This window comes from Lissotriton helveticus, chromosome 2_1, assembly GCF_964261635.1.
Source record: "Lissotriton helveticus chromosome 2_1, aLisHel1.1, whole genome shotgun sequence".
Classification (NCBI taxonomy): Eukaryota; Metazoa; Chordata; class Amphibia; order Caudata; family Salamandridae; genus Lissotriton; species Lissotriton helveticus.
The window spans coordinates 78,237,524-78,255,814 of NC_136059.1; the positions used below are offsets into that span (position 1 = coordinate 78,237,524).

Consider the following 18,291-nt stretch of genomic DNA (forward strand, 5'->3'; position numbering starts at 1 on the left):
CTGTTTTACCATTTTACTTTGAGAAATCAATACATCTAGGTTTAGGAACATACTTCTTGTTCTAAGGAAAGTATTTGTTTGGCTGCCTGGTGTTTCCATCACGCAGTACAAATATGTCCATATAAAATAAAAGTAAGAATTTAAAAAGTTTATATAATTATAATGCATGGGATTCTGTAAACCCTGTGTATTCGCATGTCTCTAATTTCTTAACAATGGGCGACTTGTGACGCACTCAGTTGCCAATTATAAAGAAGAGATGTCAGAACTCGAAAATTATGTTATTACAATTAAGTTTTGACGTCACAACGCCTGCTGCCAGAGCCAGCAACTGATTGGAAAGGAAGGTCAGGTCTTGGAGCATAATTGAAGCAGCTGTTTAAGGCAACCAACTCAGAGGGTTGCTTTTCTTTCTTCTGCCCTATTTTTCTAGCTTACAATGACAAGCAGAGAGAACATGTTTATTTTTGGCACTCTTTAGATAGTAAGAGAAAAGCTAGACTCTTTCTGCATGTTTCAACACATTCAGAGCTACTTGCACTTTAAAAAAGAAAAGAAACTGACCTGAACTGTTTCTAATATCGGTTTGCATCAACAACTATCCAACAGGTTTTAGATGTGTTTAATTTTGCACTAGACGTTTTTAATCATCATGTTTCCAAACATGCTCGCTCTTCCCCAAGTTTAAAGTGGTTTGGGGGAAAGTTGGTGGTGTGACCATGTTTTATACGGGCCAAAGTGCCACTTGCTGAACATGATAAGGATATTGCAAATTACTTAGAAGTTTCATAATCTTATAAAGGAATTTCACCTTCGGACTCGTTCCTCTGTATGGTTATGGAACTCTTCGGTGACTTGCAATATACAGCAGTGGTTTCTTTATCCCTTATAGAACATTGGAATGCTGAGAGCTCCAATGAAGTGACTCTGGACTAAAAATGGCTGGTATAAGCCCTCTCCTCCACCATTCCAATTGCTTGTTTTTCTGTTTGTCCATTTTAAATTTAGAGCATTCTACCCTCAGTGGGTTGGATTTTCTAATAACCTTCTTTGTTTATTTTTTTTAAAATGTTTTTATTTGCATTTTGTGTAAAGATAACAAACAGTAACACAAACTGCAGTACATTGCTTGTTGGCTGGCTAGCCGGCCATCCAGAGATACAAAGTCAATATCATTTTTATACATTCTTGACACTTTTGATGACATACACTCCAATAGTAATCTCCATTAATTTAAGGCATGTAAGGCCAGACCAATCTGTGTTGCACCCGCAACAGCCAGAACCCCCAACCTTTTCCTCATTAAAGGCTAAGGCACTCGTCGCAGTAATGCTTAAATTATGGATCAGCCGTGCTCAGCCAGTGCACAAACGAGCCCAAGAAGTTACGATTACGTCTGCATAAGTTCCCAATAGCCTGCCAGAATTTTCTAATAACCTTAAAGCCCTTGTGCCTCCAGTTGTACCAGTTGTTAAAGGCCCTCTCGCTTGAGATAGGCACTCACTTGGTTCATGGCCTTTATAGTCCTTGGCAGTGGGCTATGAGGCTACAGTATAGCCTCATAACCCTCTGCCTAGGGCTTCGCCTGTTGTTAAAGGCCCTGACCCGAGTTATAGTCCCCTGGCAGCGGGCTATAGGAATATGATATCAAATAATATTTTGTTAGAATTTTCCACAGACTTTCATCCACATAGTCCCTGAGTGCACCAGAAATCTACCTCTTCCTTCAAAATAATGAAGCTTCAAGGGGCATACCTTTGCAAAGCTGCATCAGCTGTTTTGTAAACAAAGATGTGTATTGCATATGTTGGGCATACAGAGGCTTAATATTGGTTAAATGAGTACACGTCAGTGATAGCTAGTTGAGACGGCTTGCAGATTTAACCAGTCTTGCAGACAAAAGAGGTGACATAGGGAAGAAACATTCTGTTGAAGATCCCATAGCTGAATAAACAGGATACTTTCCAAAGTAAGTGGACTGGAGGGAGGTCAGTCTGGGTGCTAGGCCCACAGCTCTGGAACTCACCATAGGAATCTCCTTAGTCTGGCTGTGTTAAAGACAAAACTGAACACAAGTCGGTTTACGGTTGTGGAAGGGCACAGAGCTAATAATGAAGTTTTACTTTTCACAGCCTAGAAGCTAGCTCTTTACAGAGGATTCAAACAAATATTAAGTGCCAGCCACAGACCTTTCTGATCTCTGTGAGTTATTTACAGTGCTTAGAAGCCAGCAAACGCATCTGTATTAATTACTTTGTGAAAAGCAAGTTATACATCTATGAGAAGGAGGCAGATTGACTTAACTCTTCCCCGCCTATCTTGTTTGGCTGGTGTCACTTTGGTATGAGAGGGTTCAGGGGATGGGTGTGTAAAAGTATGGCGTCATGGTATGACTTCTCACTAATTCACCTTGTAATACTTGATTGCTACAACTGCAAAGAGTGCTTGTAAACCAAATAACACTACAGCGTTGCACATGAACAACTTTACTTTGAGGAATAATAAACCATTGCGATTTATCCATAGTGCTATGGTTTTCCTGTGAATCAGCTGTTTGAGATGCTGCTGGAAATTCGAGATCAATACAGTGATATTCTACTGAAGAAGTGGGCTGGAGTTTTCAGGTAAATATTTGTGTAGTTTACTGATGCACAATTAGTTTTGTATATCTCCGCTAACTCACAGAACAATAGCTTGGCCAGTCATTCATATTAGAATGAAAAGGATGCTGGTTTTTCATATTTTAAGAACAAAGCAAGAACAGTTAGGAAGTAGTGTTAAAGTTTTTGTTTTTCAAAAGGATAAAATAGAAAACGCTTGCGCCATGTGTTTTATACCAGATGTTACACTTGTATTATGCAATTAATAAAATAAAACAATTGAACATGTGGCAGTGTGTGTTGTGCTGAAAGCAGAATGTCATGTTTTGCCAAATAAATTTGACAAAACGTAAAAAAAATGGAGACTTGCAGATGTAAGAAAAGGCATTATATATGACGGGCGTTCTTCTAACTTAACTTTTCTGTGTAGCAGTGAAAGCTCAAGATTCTGACTATTCATTTTAAGGGTCCCCCCAATAGGCATAACATGCTCAGGGGACAACATACAGAACCCCGCTAACCTATTTATTTATTTTTTAAGGCAAAAACAGCTTTATTGAGAAATACAAAGAGCAAAACCAGTAACAATAATAAGTGTCAATATAGATGAAAAGTGAGCACACAAGTTTGTCATTAAGAAGAGAAGCAATTTCTGAGTATATCGGGGAACAAGGGAAGGTAGGGGAAAGGGAAAACTAATAAAAGAAGACCAATTCTGACAACATCAGATAATATAACAGGAGGAATTTGAGTTACAATATATAGACCCCCCCAAAAAATAAGAAATACAATTGAGCAGAAAAGTATAATATTTATGGCAGCTTAACATTTTCAGAAGAAATACAATTAGTAGAATTATGAGCAACACTATCTAAAAAAGAAGTCGGGGGTGACCAATTCAACTCTCTGTTAACAGTAGGGCAGTATAAAGAAGTGAAAGCAGTATCTAATCTATGATAATGACAAACATAATACCACCAAGCTGTATAAGATAGGCTCGAGGAACACTTCCAGTTAATAGAAATCTGTTAAAACGCCAAACCCAACATAAGATCTAACAACGGTAAATTAATAAAGGGTGAATGGATATCTTCAGATAAACTACCTAGAAAGCGTCAGGGGAGATAATGTGGATTGTAAATGAACACTAGAGGTAATCTGAGACCACACCTTTGCCCAAAAGGAAGCAGCAGGAGGACAATAAAATAAGTGCATGAGATCCCCATTATAATAATCACAGGAGTAAAATGTTGAAGATGTGTTCACAGAGAACTTGGCTATTGTAGAAGGGGTAAGGTACAACCTGTGATATATAAAAAACAATGATTGAGAGGTAGAGGCTGTTCTGTAAGTTTATACAATTTATCCCATAACTTATTCTGAAAAGAAATAGTCCAGGTACATCCCAAATCAGACTCCCATTTAATCTCTATTTTAGAGGTAAGTCTCATGGAAGTAGAAGAGCGCAGCAGTCTATAAATAGGTAAAGCCTCAGGGAAATGAGAAAGAATCAAACCAAGAGAAGGCTGCGATGAAGAAGAGGGAAGGTCGGGTAATGAATTTAGGATATCTAAAAGAATACATTTAAGAAAAGATATTTCAGTAAAAAAGAGCAAGGACAATTAAATAACTGTTGAAATTGAGTGAAAGAAAGAGGATCATCATTAGAAAATGAGTCTTTAACCCATATTATGCATTTTTGTCTCCAGGAAGCCCAAAATAACGATTTATTATTAATAGTGTTGAGATTGTTATTCCAAAGGGGAGAATGTAAAGCGAAACACGAGATACAATTTGTGGCTGATAGGGTTTAGGATGATACAAGTATTTTTAAGTAGCGGGGAAGCACTGAAGGTCGTTTTAGAAGAGAATGATAAAACCTCATTATGTGGAAATAGGAAACACCATTTGATGTCCAACCATAAAGGACTAAAGAAACTAATTATTTGGAGAAGAAATCCATCTAGAAGCGTGTCTTAAGCAAAAAGCCTTATGATATAAACGAAGATCTGGAAAGGTAACACCACCCTCTATCTTAGATTTGCGAAGATAAGAGAATTTCTTGATTTCTTATTATTCCAAAGAAATTTAGATACATTGGAATCTAGTTTTTTTTCATGTAGCAGGTATATATACAGGGGACATGGAAAGGAAATAGAAAATTATGGGGAAATCATTTTTATGGAATCCAAATGACTCCACCAGAAGAGAAAAAGAGGGTTCCATGAGTAAAGAAGTTTATCAATTTTATCTAAACAATCATTGGTATTTGCCGTAACAGAATCGTTAATGGAAGGGGTAAACTAGACGCCCAAATATTTAATCTGGAAGAATTCCAATGGAATCCTGTGGGACTGAAATGTTGGCTAAAGGTGAACTTGGTAAATGGAAGGATTTCAGTTTTATCTGAATTGATCTTATAGCCTGAAATCGGGGAAAAGACAGCTATTTCCTGGAGAAGTGCCGGTACAGGTTGCTCAGGACTAGATATGAAAAGGAGTATATTTCGCCAGCAAGTGCTGAGGTTCTTAGATGGTTATCTCCATATCAGGAACCATTAATTTCTGCATTATTTCTAATACGAGAAAGAAAAGGTTCCAAAGCCGAAACAAATAAGAGGGGATAGCGGACAGCCTTGATGAACTCCACGTTTTAACGGAAAATAGCCGAGTGCTCCCATTAACCAAAACTGGCGTCATAGGGGATTGATAAAGTAAATAGATGAGTGAGATGAAGTGAGGGCCCAGCCCATGTCAGGTCAGAGATTTAGGTAGGAAGCGCTCATCTATACAATCAAAAGCTTTCTCTGCATCAATAGAGATAGCTGCCAAAGGATAAGAGAGAGACAGGGTCTTGCTGAGAACATTAAAAAACAATCCAGAATCATCAGACTTAAGGCTACCTTTAATGAAGCCTGCTTGTTCATTACCAATTATGAGACGCAATGCTAATGAATAAATTAGCACTTGAATAGCGCATGAATGAATACGCACTTGTATAGCGCATGGCTACCCAAGGGCATCTCATCGTTTCCTGTGACACCTTATCAGTCATCACTGACCAAGGAAAAAGAAAGGTTTTCAGCTGTTTCCTGAACTGGAGATAGTTAGGTTCAAGACGGATATGGTCAGGAAGCTGGCAACAATCTTATAACACTGTTCACAGATGAAATTGGTCTATAGTTCTTCCCAAAAACTGGGTCTCAGCCTTCTTTATGGATTAGAAAAATTGTGGCCTCCTAAAAAGTGCCGCTAGTAGAACCTGAGTTAAAAAAGAATTGAAAAAGATGTAATAGCGTGGGAAGTAAAGATTTAGAAACAGTGAAGATAAAATTCAACCGTAAACCCATCAGGTCCTGGTGTTTTAGCTTTCTTAAGGGATTGAAGCGCTGGAAGAATCTCCAACAAAGATATACCAGTTTCCTGATCTGAAAAATCTGTATGTACACTATTAGATTTTTCAGTTTCATTCAAATAAGTATCAATCTGAGATGGATGGAGTTAAGATTCAAGTGTATAGAGAGACTGATAACAATTTACAAATTCAGCTAAAATCTCACTGTCTTTGAAAAACAGAGATGCCTGTGTCAGTGGTTATGGAATCTAATGTAAAACGTTGTTTGCGTATCTTCAAGTAATTAGCCAGAAGCTTCCCAATTTTTTTGCGACCCACATAATAGACAGCACTACTACGAAGAATAATGGAGGAAACGCCATCTATGGTGATCTTATTGCATTTCAGTTTTGCCCGGATAAGTTCTTGTAAGTTTGGTGCCGAAGAGGAAGAATAATATTCTTGTTCTAGACGTTTAATATCAGATAACATGGACTTGATGCTGCTTAGCACAGACATTTTTCTTTTTTGGAAACAAAAACAACGTGACCATGACCAGTAGCTTTAATAGTGTCCCACAGTAGTTGAGGAGAGACGTTGGAATCTGAATGAATATTAAAGAATTCCTCACACATGTTTGAAAAAAAAGCAAGATCAAGCAGAAGAGTTATTACATCTCCATCCATTGGATTTGGAATATACCGGGATCAAATCAAAATCTGTAATAATGGGGGCATGATGTGAAATCACAATAGGATTGATAGAGGAGATAAGATTCTGGGAAAGTAGCATAGAAACCAAAATATAATCCAGTCTAGAAAAGGAGACATGTGGTGCAGAGATACATTAATTAAACTGTGCATTTAGTGCGGTACATATTTAACTGGAGATTGACGATCAACAAAAGGGTCCATTACTTGATTAGTCACCTCCTAGAATGAAAAAGTAATCAGCAAAATGTAAACATTTCTTGGAGATAGTAGGCCAAAAGGAATTATCTAGTTGAGTAGGGCCACAAGTGTTACAAATAATGCGAGGGATATCATTGACAATTAATTTAACCATAAGCCATCTTTCCCTCGTATCAGATTCCTGGGAAATAGTTACCAACTTACATTTCTTATGAAAAAGAAGAATGACACCATCCTTCCTAGTAGAAGGAGGAGAAACAAAAACAAAACCCACCCATTCACGTTTAACCTTTACAGCTTCAGATTTGGTAAGGTGAGTCTCTTGGAGAAGAACAAGGTCAGGACAATATTTACTGAACAAAAAAGTATCCCTTCTGGAGAACGAGACCCCCCGTTCCTTGATGGCTAAGATAGGACCAATGGTATGCCGCGTGATAACACACCCACTTATAGGGGTGGGAAGGGAAAAGTGAACCTTTTCTTTATATAACCCTCACCCACTCTAGTAGTGGCATGCTTCATCATCAAGTTCACAACATTCCTCACTCACTCTAAAAGTATCCTTTATTAGCAGAGTGGGAGGGAAGGATAAAATATATTATAAGGGTGCGATGATATGATGGTCCTATATCTGCAACATGTTTCAGCCTTCTGTGGAATCTCCCATATTAAAACTATTAATTAAGGTAAAGCTGACAGAAATACAATCCTAATAATCTTTTTATTTTATTTGATTTTTTTAGAGTTTTATATAGCGCGAACTAGACCCAAGACATCGGGTATCAGAGCGCTTTATATGAGCACCACTTTCGTTACATGAGGACACATTCGTTTTTGTTCGGCATGGGGAGATTAAGTGAGTTGCCCAGAATCACAGCATGTTGAGCGTCGTTACCGAGACTCGAACCCGGTTCCCCAGCTCCTAGGTCGACCGCTCTAGCCATAAGCCTACATCCTCTCCCCAGGATGAATGCAAGCCTCTGTCTTTACCACAGCACAGAACGAAAAGACACTTCAATGCAGAGACCAAATGCAGATAATGACCAGTGGATGCAGCAAAGTCATTAAAAATACATTATGCGCTAAAAAGCAAAATATATTTGGGTATAGCATAAACTCAAACGGTGGAGAACAAAAAAACCCTCTGAGATAAGTAGTGTCCACATCGCGGGCGAGAGAAGAACGTTGTACAGCGAATGAGTTCAATACAAAATGGCCATCGGCATGAGGAGAAATGAAGCGGGCATGTTTTTAGCCCAAACACGAGTCAAATACAGCAGCCAAAGGTATTTACATGTTCCTCTTGCCTTCCACCGTTGGCGTCAGCTTCTCTTCTGATGTGGAACGGAAAGGATGGTTTGTAGCCGTAGAAAACCCACCTGCCGATGCACGGGGCTCCCGGGTTACACGGCCATCTTAGCCCGCAGTTAAGCTCCACCCCAACCTATTAATTTATAAAGAATCAATCTGCAATCATTGCTAACCCAATGTAATTTAAAAAAAATTTTTTATTTAATTTCTTTAGCTTACATCATTAATGAAAAATTCATAAGAATAACATGAACACACGTCCTTCATATGCGATTATTTTTTCAAACTGACATAAAAAAGACAATTACAACAAGCTCCACAATGGATAAAACCGACCCACAAAACCCAACCAATCTCTCATTCATACAAAACATTCACTCATACATACTCCAAGCAATACTCCCATCCCAGCTTAATGTCTTCATAAAAAAACAATGAAGTAGACCCCTCTCCAGTCTTCCATAAATATGTCTTGGCCAGGGAATTCAACTCATGGTCTGTGCACGTTTCGGTGGCCTTGATAATGCAGAACAACTTACTTCTGGACCCCTTCTTCCATATCCCTTTTTATATGAATATATGGGGTTTGTGTGGTAGTCACGTTCTAAATTTCTGTATCTGAAATGCCTCATTAGTTATTTATTAATTTCAGATATTATATTTGATGTTCACAACCCTGTTATCTATGCAGGATAAGTCTGCCCTTGTGACCTTCAGGATGATCACATCGAGAGACTATCCGGCAGACACTGATATCCACTTATGTCCACCTATATCCATTCCTAGGCCAATGGCAGGCACAATATATAGATATGTGCAATACAACTTTAAACTTAGCACTTTTTTAAATGCCTCCTGGTCTGTGGATGTGTCGCTCGTTAGCAAGAAATGCTCAAACTTCACATGCAATTGGCCTGTGAACTAAAAAAGGGGCCACAGTAGCTCCACAGAACTTTTCAATGAAGTACACGCATTCAGCATACTCTTGTCTAGATATCCAGGTCTGATCCCAGCCTTGTCCAGTGACAACTAAAAGGTATAATGCCATGAGCCTGGAAGTCTACTTTCAGGCTTTCACCTTCCCTATCATTTGTTTTTTCTTTCCTGTCCACTCCTTTACTAACATGCCAGCTCCGAGTGAGCAACCACCAGTTCATTAGTAACTTCAAGTAACCATTCTGCTCATCCAGAGATCTGTAACATGGGAAAAGGAGAGCCAACTCCTTCTCCCCACCCTTGTTGTGAAACTTTTTGTGAGCAGACCAGATTTCTACATATACTGCTTCGCTTCATTCTGTTTATTTACAGAATTTATGAGCGCAACACTGATCACCATGGGGATATCATGGTGCTAGTAGGCTCCCTATCTTTTCAACAATGAGAAACATACTGAATTGGATCATGTACAGGAGGAGCATTATTCAGAGAAATGCCAGGTTTTTATTTTTTTCTAAACCAGATATAGGTATCAGTAAGCGAAGATCAAGAGGTAAAGAGTTCAACTGGGCTGCAGGCAAATACGAAAAGGAATGGCCTCCTGTTCTGACTTTCCTTATTCGTTTAGCATTAGCTAGAGCAAGATTACCGGAATGTTAAGTCGCTCGTGGGTTTATAGAATTCAACTTTAGCCTGTGGAGTTTCAGGCCCAGTATTGTACAGAGCCTTATGAGCATGGCATATACATTTTAAACTGGCTCTTTTTCGCATTGGTAGTCAATGTAAAGTTGCCCAGCAAGCAAATGTGGAACTGAATCTGTCCATATTACAAATCAGCTTGGTGGCAGTATTTTGAATTACCTGTAATATCGTGCAGAGGTAATCAGCCATGCCTACACTACATAAAGGGCATTGCATTGTCCAATTTACTCGTTATAAGAGCTTAGACTATGGTTCTTCGCAAGGCTATCTGTATCCACTTAAACAGCCTTCTCAAGAGTTTGAGGATGCCAAAGCATTTACCGCAAGTGGCCCTGACATATTTTAGCATGGAAAGAGAGTCGTTAGTAATAAAATTTTTAGCTGAGTTCTTGGGAATTGGACATATCTCCCAATAACTCCATACGCCAAGAGGCGTCCCAAATCAGATGGCCCCCACGAATAGCACAATCTGTTTTGTCAGTGCTTAGTTTTAGAAGATGATTTTTCTACTTCAGTGAGGAACTCTGGTATATTTCCTTGAGTTTATTCTTGTTCCTCCCATAGTGATATAATCAACGGGTTGTCATCTGTAAAAAACAGACCTTAAAGCCCCGTTTCCATATGATCTTTGCTAATGGAGAAACAACGTAAAGTGGGATGGTGAAAGGAAGACTGAAAAGTTTTTTACCTGGGGACTTGAGAGAAAACCTAACAAAGTGAGAGTATCCTGATTACGCGTATACATGAAGCATGAATAATACTCCATTATGTGCACCTCCCTACTAAATTTAGTGTGAGTTCCTGCAAAAGACACGTTGCAGTGGCCACCTCACTGATAAAGACCCAATGCAAAACAGGAACCCCTGATTTGTGGCAGGATTCCTTTCATAAAGGAAACAGACGGTGGGCATGCTTGGGATATGGAACCCTGTGGGTCACAAACAGTGTACTGTGAAGCTAACCCTGGAATACGAATCACTGTAGACTTAGGGTCCGATTACAAGTTTGGCAGTGTGGGAAGGGACTACCATGCCGCCACCCGCTCTCACACCGCCAAGGCTGTGTGTGTACCGCCTGCCAGATTACCACTTAAACAGTCACTAGCTGGCGGTTCTTTGGTGGTCCCATGGTTGTGTCTATAAAATAGGCACCGCATTGGGAACATCAAAGGCAGTACCATGCCGTGCATGCACACAGGGGAGTACACCATGTGGCCCCCTCCCCTCCCTGCAAGCACCCCATGGCCCTCAAGCAGCAGGTGCCCTGTAGGGCCCACTTTTCGTACTCTCTGCTACGATTTTCATGGAGGAGAAATGGTTGTGAAAACCATGGTGGAGAGGAAACTCATAATATGCTTGGCAGAACTGCAGTGATCCCATCAAACATATTGTGGCCTCAAGACTGCTGCCCACCGCCAGGGATTTCTGAGCCCAAGTTGTAATGGGGCGGTCGGACTGCCAGTGCGGCAGTATCCAGGCCGTGAGTTTGGCGGTCCACTTACTGCCAAACTCAGAATCAGGCCCTTTCTCCCCCTCTGATAAGGTGAAGGAGTAGCAATGTTCCTTCATTCCTACTGGTGCGTCTTGAATACCATGCAGTGTTTATGGATCACCTTTCATAGACTTCAGGACCTAAAGAATGATTCATTCAAGAGACTCCAATGGCTCGAAGATTCTTTCAAGTAATTTATCTAATTATTATGTAACAAATGTAAATAAGAAATAAAGCCTGTTTGTACCCATTAGAATGCACCGTTCCTCAGGGCTGATTTCTGACCCCAATGTTTTTAACATGTATCTGGAATCATTGCTCACTCTCATTCACAAGCACAACTTCTTTTTTCAATTCTATGCTGGAAAGACACAACTGCACAGCTGTTCTTACAGATTAAATGAGAAATGCCATAGATTTGAGAAAATGAACTAGTCAATTGGTTCGAAGGTTTGTAAATTGGTGCTCATTGGCCCTAGATCCAAGGAACTTTTGTACTTTATTTTTCAGTCATCAATAATGATCATCAAAGTATCCAAGTTAAATGAAACCTGAACTTACAATGCATATGAGTTACTGTTAAAAATACTTGAAAGCAGCTCATAGCCATTGGAGATACTCTGACATGTTGGATAATATGTCTGCATTAGCTCAGAGGTGCTTGTGTATCTGATAGAGACATGTTAGTGATAGGTTCCTTACCTTAGAATATCCACAGGCGTCATACTGGATCCGGAAAGTTTTTCGTCAGCAGTACCCGTGCGCATCGGTAGGTGGCGTCGTGCGGCTCCGCATCCGTCGCTGGCGTCGTATGCGCCGAGATGACGTCACGGAGACTACTTAGGTGCCACTCATGCGCGCTGACGGCAGTTGTTTCTTTTTCCGCGCCAGCAAGCGCAGATCCAGTTAGAGCACATACCCTATTAACTTTTTGAGACTTTTTTTCTCAACTTCTTTTGAGTCTTTGACTCCTGGTGCCACGTAGGGATGCCTGGGTTTAAATCCTGTGGAGCCTGTCGCCGTACGAGGTCGCTGGCCGACCCCCTTGAAGTCTGTCTCTACTGTCTGGAGCGCGACCATGACTCCCGGTCATGTTCAGACTGTCTGGCCATGGCTCCGAAGGCTTTGCCTGAGCGGTCCTGTAAGCTGCTGGAGGCCAGGCAGTCGTATCCGTGCCATTCGAGGTCCTGGAGTTGCTCGAGGGACCGACCAGATAGCCATCATCTTCGTTCCTCGGGGTCAAAGTCTTCACCCTCCGAATCGGGTAAGAGACATCACAAGAAAAAATCGAAAAAGCGTGTTCGCTCTACGACGTCCCCCCGTCGGTCTCTGGATACGGACGAGGGGGCCAGGGGTCCTTCTCCTGAAGCTCCGTTGGAGCCTGGGATTCCTGCGGCCTACCCGCCCTATCCAGGTCCGTCGACAACTCAGGCCCAGGTGCAAGAGTTTCTTGCCGCCTTGGACCGCCTTATCAGGCCTAGGGGTCCTGCCGGAGCACCTTTGGGCCCTGTGGTCCCTATTGAGGGACCTTGCTTGCTATGGCTCTGCCGTCGGCGGAGCCGGTGGCTCCGTTCTCAGCGCCGCCTTGGGTTCCGTTCGTCCCACCTCCGCCCTTGCCCGAGTTTCCCAGCAATTTTGCTCCGTCTTGGAACCATAATTAGGACATGGAGCCGGATCGGTGCCGACCTGCGCCGTGCCCGGTGCCGTTCCCGGCGCTGTTGGAGCATTTGTTTTCCCCTGTGCCTCCCCCGCCGCCTGTGCCTCGGGCCGTGGAGGAGGGGGATGACTGGGAGGGGTCGGAGGACCCTCTTGCACTGCGAGTCTGAACATGAGTGGGCAGAGGACTCGGAGGATGCAGGTGGCCTTGACCTCTCCTCTGAGCCTGGATTTATGTCTCCTCCTGCTGTTATGGAGGAGGGCGCCACATATACTGTGGTGCTCCGTAGAGCAGCGGAGGCCCTTGACCTTGATCTGCCTACTGTTTCTACACTCTCGGTCTAAAATACACCATGATGTACCCTGCATGATTGCGGGTACTAGTGGGCGACAAACCTCGATTTTTTTACACTCCAGCCGATGTACTGGCCTGCAAACAACAAAAAAACAACTGTAGGAGCCCTACCTGCTCCTCAGGACACTCCTCCCCTGTTCGACAACTGGCTGCAAGTGCTGAGATCTTCACCTCTGGGTGATTGCCGTCTGGGCTCCCCCCAGCTCACTTCCAAATACTATAAATGTTTTTGTATCTCTCTTTTGCAAGTTACATAGCATAAGAAATGGACGTCGGGCATCCGAGGCGTTGCCTGCCCCCTGCGGATGCCTCTGAATGGTTTGTTTTTGGGGCACTTTTCTCTCATGTTGTGGTATTGGGTATTCGCCAGGCCTTTAAGCTCTGTGGGTGAGGGTAGGATTTGTTTTTTGGGGGGGGTTTATTCTAAATATCTTCCTTTCTGGCTCTCTTTGCTCTTTCTAGCCTCTTCCCTTCATGTCCTCCCCTTCCCTACATGCAGTACACTCCTTACACTGCACCGAATGTGCACATACATACACCTTCCCCTATGGCGATGATCTCCGGCACTAATGTTGAGGCCAAGTTGATTACCTGGAACATGCGGGGACTTAAAAATTCCAGGAAATGCAAACTCGTGCTAGCCTATCTCCGGAAACACAACATCAAGATAGCCTTTCCCCAACAAACCTTTCCCCATTCGCTTCCTCTTGGGGTCCCTATGGATATTTCTCATGCTACAGCACCTATTCTCGTGGAGTATGTCTCCATATCCACCGCACCCTCTCCTTCACTCACAAGCTCAGTTTCTGATGCACAAGGGCCGTACCTTTTGGTGGTAGGAATGCTGCTGGGTAAAGTAGCCATGTTTCTCAACGCCTACACACCCAACACAGATGACCCCACTTTCTTCTCCGATCTCCATATGCTACTTGACCGCTATGAGTACGACACATTGTTCCTTGGTAGGGATCTGAATTTATGGCTTGATCCCAGCTGCGGCGACTCCAACCCCGCGCAAAACACAAACCCACATGCCCACGGGCACTCCGGGATCTGATACAATCCCTTGCCCTACGTGACAAATGGCGCTCATATCATCCAGATGCACCAGGGTACACATTCCATCCGGCGCCACATTCGACCTGGACACGAATAGATCACTGGCTCACCAATGCACTTGGCTGTCAATGGGCCAGTGGCATCGAAATTCTGCCCCGTACTCTGTCAGACCATGCTCCAGTACTTCTCCATCTAAAAATTCCACACACTACTGGGTGGGAACACCGATGGTCATTCCCGGCCACAGCTTTGTTGGATGCGCTTTTTAAATCTGAACTACAGGACGCGATTAGCTAATATTTCACACTGAACACAGGCTCAGTGCCACAATATGCAACATTATGGGACGCCTTTAAGGCTTATATCCCCGGTGTTTGCATATCCAAACAGGCCCGGGTCCTGCGCTCAATACATGGTAGGCTTGCCTGAGTCAAAACTGAATTGACTCACCTGGATAATTCACTCACCATGCCAGACTCTTAACAAGGGCAAGGCATCCGGACTGTATTCTCAGTGATAAATAGGATATCTCCGACTGTCCCAGCAGCGGTGGCTTTTCTCGCCGCAGAGAAGGCCTTTGAATCTCTAGAATGGGCATTTCTCTTTGCCATGCTTGGTAAGCTTGGCATTCCAGCGAACTTTATTGCTCCGACTGCTCTGCTATACTCCTTCCCTACGGCCAGGCTCAAGTGAATGGTTATCTCTCCGCCTTCTCTGGTCTCCTGTGGCACGCGTCAGGGCTGCCCTTTTTCCACTTACTTTTTATAGTAGCAATGGATCCCTTAGTCAGGCATCTACAAGAAAAGCGTACGTTCCGTGACCTTCAATTCCATATGGGACCCTTGTTATCCATTTGCTCAGATGACATCCTGCTCTTTATTAGAGGCCCCGGGACAAATTTGCAACCTCTCTTAGATGAGATCTGTCGCTTCGGCGACATGTCCGGACTGCAAATTAATTGGGACAGATCAGAGATCTTCCCAATCATTGACTCGACCAACCCAGCGGGAAATGACCTTACCCTTTGATGGGCTGTGGATGCTACCAAGTACTTGGGTATCACTATACACCGAAACAAAAAAACAAGTTGTTGCCATAGAGCAGCTTGCTTCGCAGATTGAGCGATGCTTTCAGCTGCTGTGATCCATGGCCGGGCGCATTGCCCTCATTAAAATCATCATCATCCTTCCCTGATTCCTAAAGCTATTTGTCAGTATACCAATCTCATTATCTAAGGCCTTCTTCGCGCAGCTCTGTGGCTTACTTATTCATCTGGTTTGGGCGGGGTGGAGGCGTGCATAGCTTGGGACACGCTTATGCTCCCCTATGTGCGAGGGTTTTTTTCGTGATTCCTGATTTTCATCTCTTATCTGGTCGAGCAAGCCCAATTTGCTTGTCATTGGTTCCATCCAGATGCCTGCATACTGTATACCAACACCAAGCAAGACCTGTCTGCCTCTACTCCCCTAGGCGCAGGTTTTCCCCCTGAGCATACAACTTGACCCAAATAATATACAACCTTTGTCCACCACTTGCTGGGCTTGGCGTAGACTCATCCGGCTGCTGGGCTCGAACTCTCTATATTCGCCTAACCTCTCATTACCGCAGAATTTGTTTCTACTGCTCACTTTCTAGAAGGTGGTTCAGCGCACTCTTAAGCTACAATTGCACACCATTGGCTTCCTATCCCTGACTCCCATGCGATAACCATGGCGGACCTGATCACGGGGACCGAGATGTCCTACATGGATAAATTCATAGCGACCAGACTGCTCTGTGCTCTCCGAACGGCCACTCTTTTCTTTCCTCACCCTCCTGAAGCGTTCACACCTATTACGCTGCTTATAGCAGACTAGGATGGTGCCCATTTCATCACCAAATTATATTGTTTGTGTATGGCGCTCAAACAAGTGCAGAACAGGGGGGTTCGACGTCCCTGGGAGGAGGACCGGGGCCACCCACTGACCGACAAAGAATGGACCTGTAGCCACAAACAAATAAAGAGGGTATCTCCCAATCACAGACCTAAATTAATTCATTTCAAGTTTATACATCTGGCCTACATCACACCGTTACAACTGGCTAACTAGGATCCTACCAAATCAACAAACTGCCCCAAATGCCAAGCCTCTGATGCTGATTTTGCACACATGACTTGGACATGCCCACCCATAACTGTATATTGGACTGAAGTGTTTCAAGTGCTCTCAGACATAACTTCCATACCACTCTCCCCTCCCCTAAATTACTTTACTGGGAATAGTCAGTGGTATAAAAATCTGCTACCGCAGGTTCCTAACTATAGTGCTATTATTAGCAAAAAGAGAAATTGCATAACACTGGGGCACTAGACAATGCCCCAAGAAGGAAGCATGGCTGTTTAACAAACAATGGCTCTTGAGCTGTATTCACATACTAAACAACTGAATAAACATTAAATTAAATAAAAAAAAACTAAAAACTATCTAAAAAGGGAGGGAAAGAGGGGACAAAAACCTTTAGCTAGGCATAATATCACAGATACCCATGTACATAAATGATTATATAAATAAATGTAATGATATAAAAAAAGGGCGCTCAAACCATTACACTCATACTATACTCTAAAAAACACTTGAGATGTGTGGAATCAAAAACCAGTGGCAGAGGAAAATATACATACAACAATTGACACAATATACAATCAAACAATAATGTCCTCTAGCATTTAGGCCATGTTTAAAGGCGTTGACGGCATTTCAACCCAAAATTTCTTTAAGGGTCATCATCAGGACAATAAACTTAAAGTGCGCGAAGCGACCACTTATTAAAGTTCTTAAAATCTTCCTATATAGATTCCTCCTCCCTCAATCCGGAAAAATCCTTTTATTTGGTTCTCTGTACGGTTTGGTTGAAGGGGAGTTCTGTAAGTATGAGAATGGCCAACTGAATGTAAACTAATCAGTGGAAAGGTCAATTACCTTTTTCGGTTGACCAATGTAGAGCCAGGATATATAAATCTTTGTCAAAATTTCCAATTGTTTAAGTAATTAGTTTATTGGAAACACTCGTGTGCAGTATTCCGTCCTCAAACAACACGGCAGGCAAAATGAACAGAGACCAAGAAAGAAGCATGGCTTCGCAGTATGACTTACTGTGATATGCAGGCTGACATATACACCTCACTTCAACCCCCCACCTCGCGGGCCAAAGACATCGGACATATATATCGCCACTATCTACGCCCGACATACCAGGTCTGACCTGCCCTATCGCCTCCACACCTGCCTGGTCTGGATGGGCCTCCATCCATAAGGTCTCCGCAGCCGCCCTCAGAATCTGCCCAATAGGTACCTTCATTGCACCTGATGCGTTCCCAGCATCCTGTACGTCATCTATCCTCTTAACATCCCCCTTAGAAGCAGTTTTGTCGTGTTTCTTTCGCGACCCTCATCTCTGTGTACGCAGAGCGTGCATGCCGATCCCCTCCCTCGTCCTCTTCCTTATTTTCTATCCTTCCTCCTATCCAAATGTTGACCCATGTCAAGTTCTCAATTTTTTATTTGTAAAATTATATTAATATTCTCTGTTTGTGAAATCAAACAATAAAATCATTAAGATTTTTTTAAAAAAAAAGATTCATAAGATGCCACCCGCCCCCATTTCTTATTACCACGAGTACGTAATCGTAATCCTCTCCATGCTGGCTTCTCGAAATGCCTTCTGTGCAGGGATCACCTATAATTTTCTCTAGTCATTTAAACATGCTGAGAATACTGAAGCCAAATTGTGATGGCTCCCTATTTTGTTCTGCAGAACTTTCAATAACTTTCTATAAAGAATAAAGGAAACAATGTGCATTTTAAATTGGTCCTTAGGTGGATACTGTCTATGAGCAGCAAAAATAATCCAAGCCTTCCAGCGAGTATTTCTACATCCAGCTCACAAGCCCTGCTTT

At 42.5% G+C, this 18,291-nt stretch overlaps 1 protein-coding gene and 1 long non-coding RNA gene across 9 annotated transcripts in view; one reads left to right on the top strand and one right to left on the bottom strand.

Moving 5' to 3' along the window:
- The window catches only part of EXOC6B (exocyst complex component 6B), a 1,580,787-nt gene that overhangs the window by 554,910 nt on the left and 1,007,586 nt on the right, over window positions 1-18,291 (top strand). For both annotated transcript variants that reach the window (XM_078674493.1, XM_078674492.1), the window contains exon 13: window positions 2,527-2,624. In XM_078674493.1, coding sequence (XP_078530619.1) covers window positions 2,527-2,624 — 98 coding nt within the window. The remainder of the gene's footprint in view (window positions 1-2,526; window positions 2,625-18,291) is intronic.
- Window positions 1-18,291, bottom strand: part of LOC144817728 (uncharacterized) — an 891,613-nt gene that overhangs the window by 440,915 nt on the left and 432,407 nt on the right. The gene's annotated exons all lie outside the window — the stretch shown is intronic.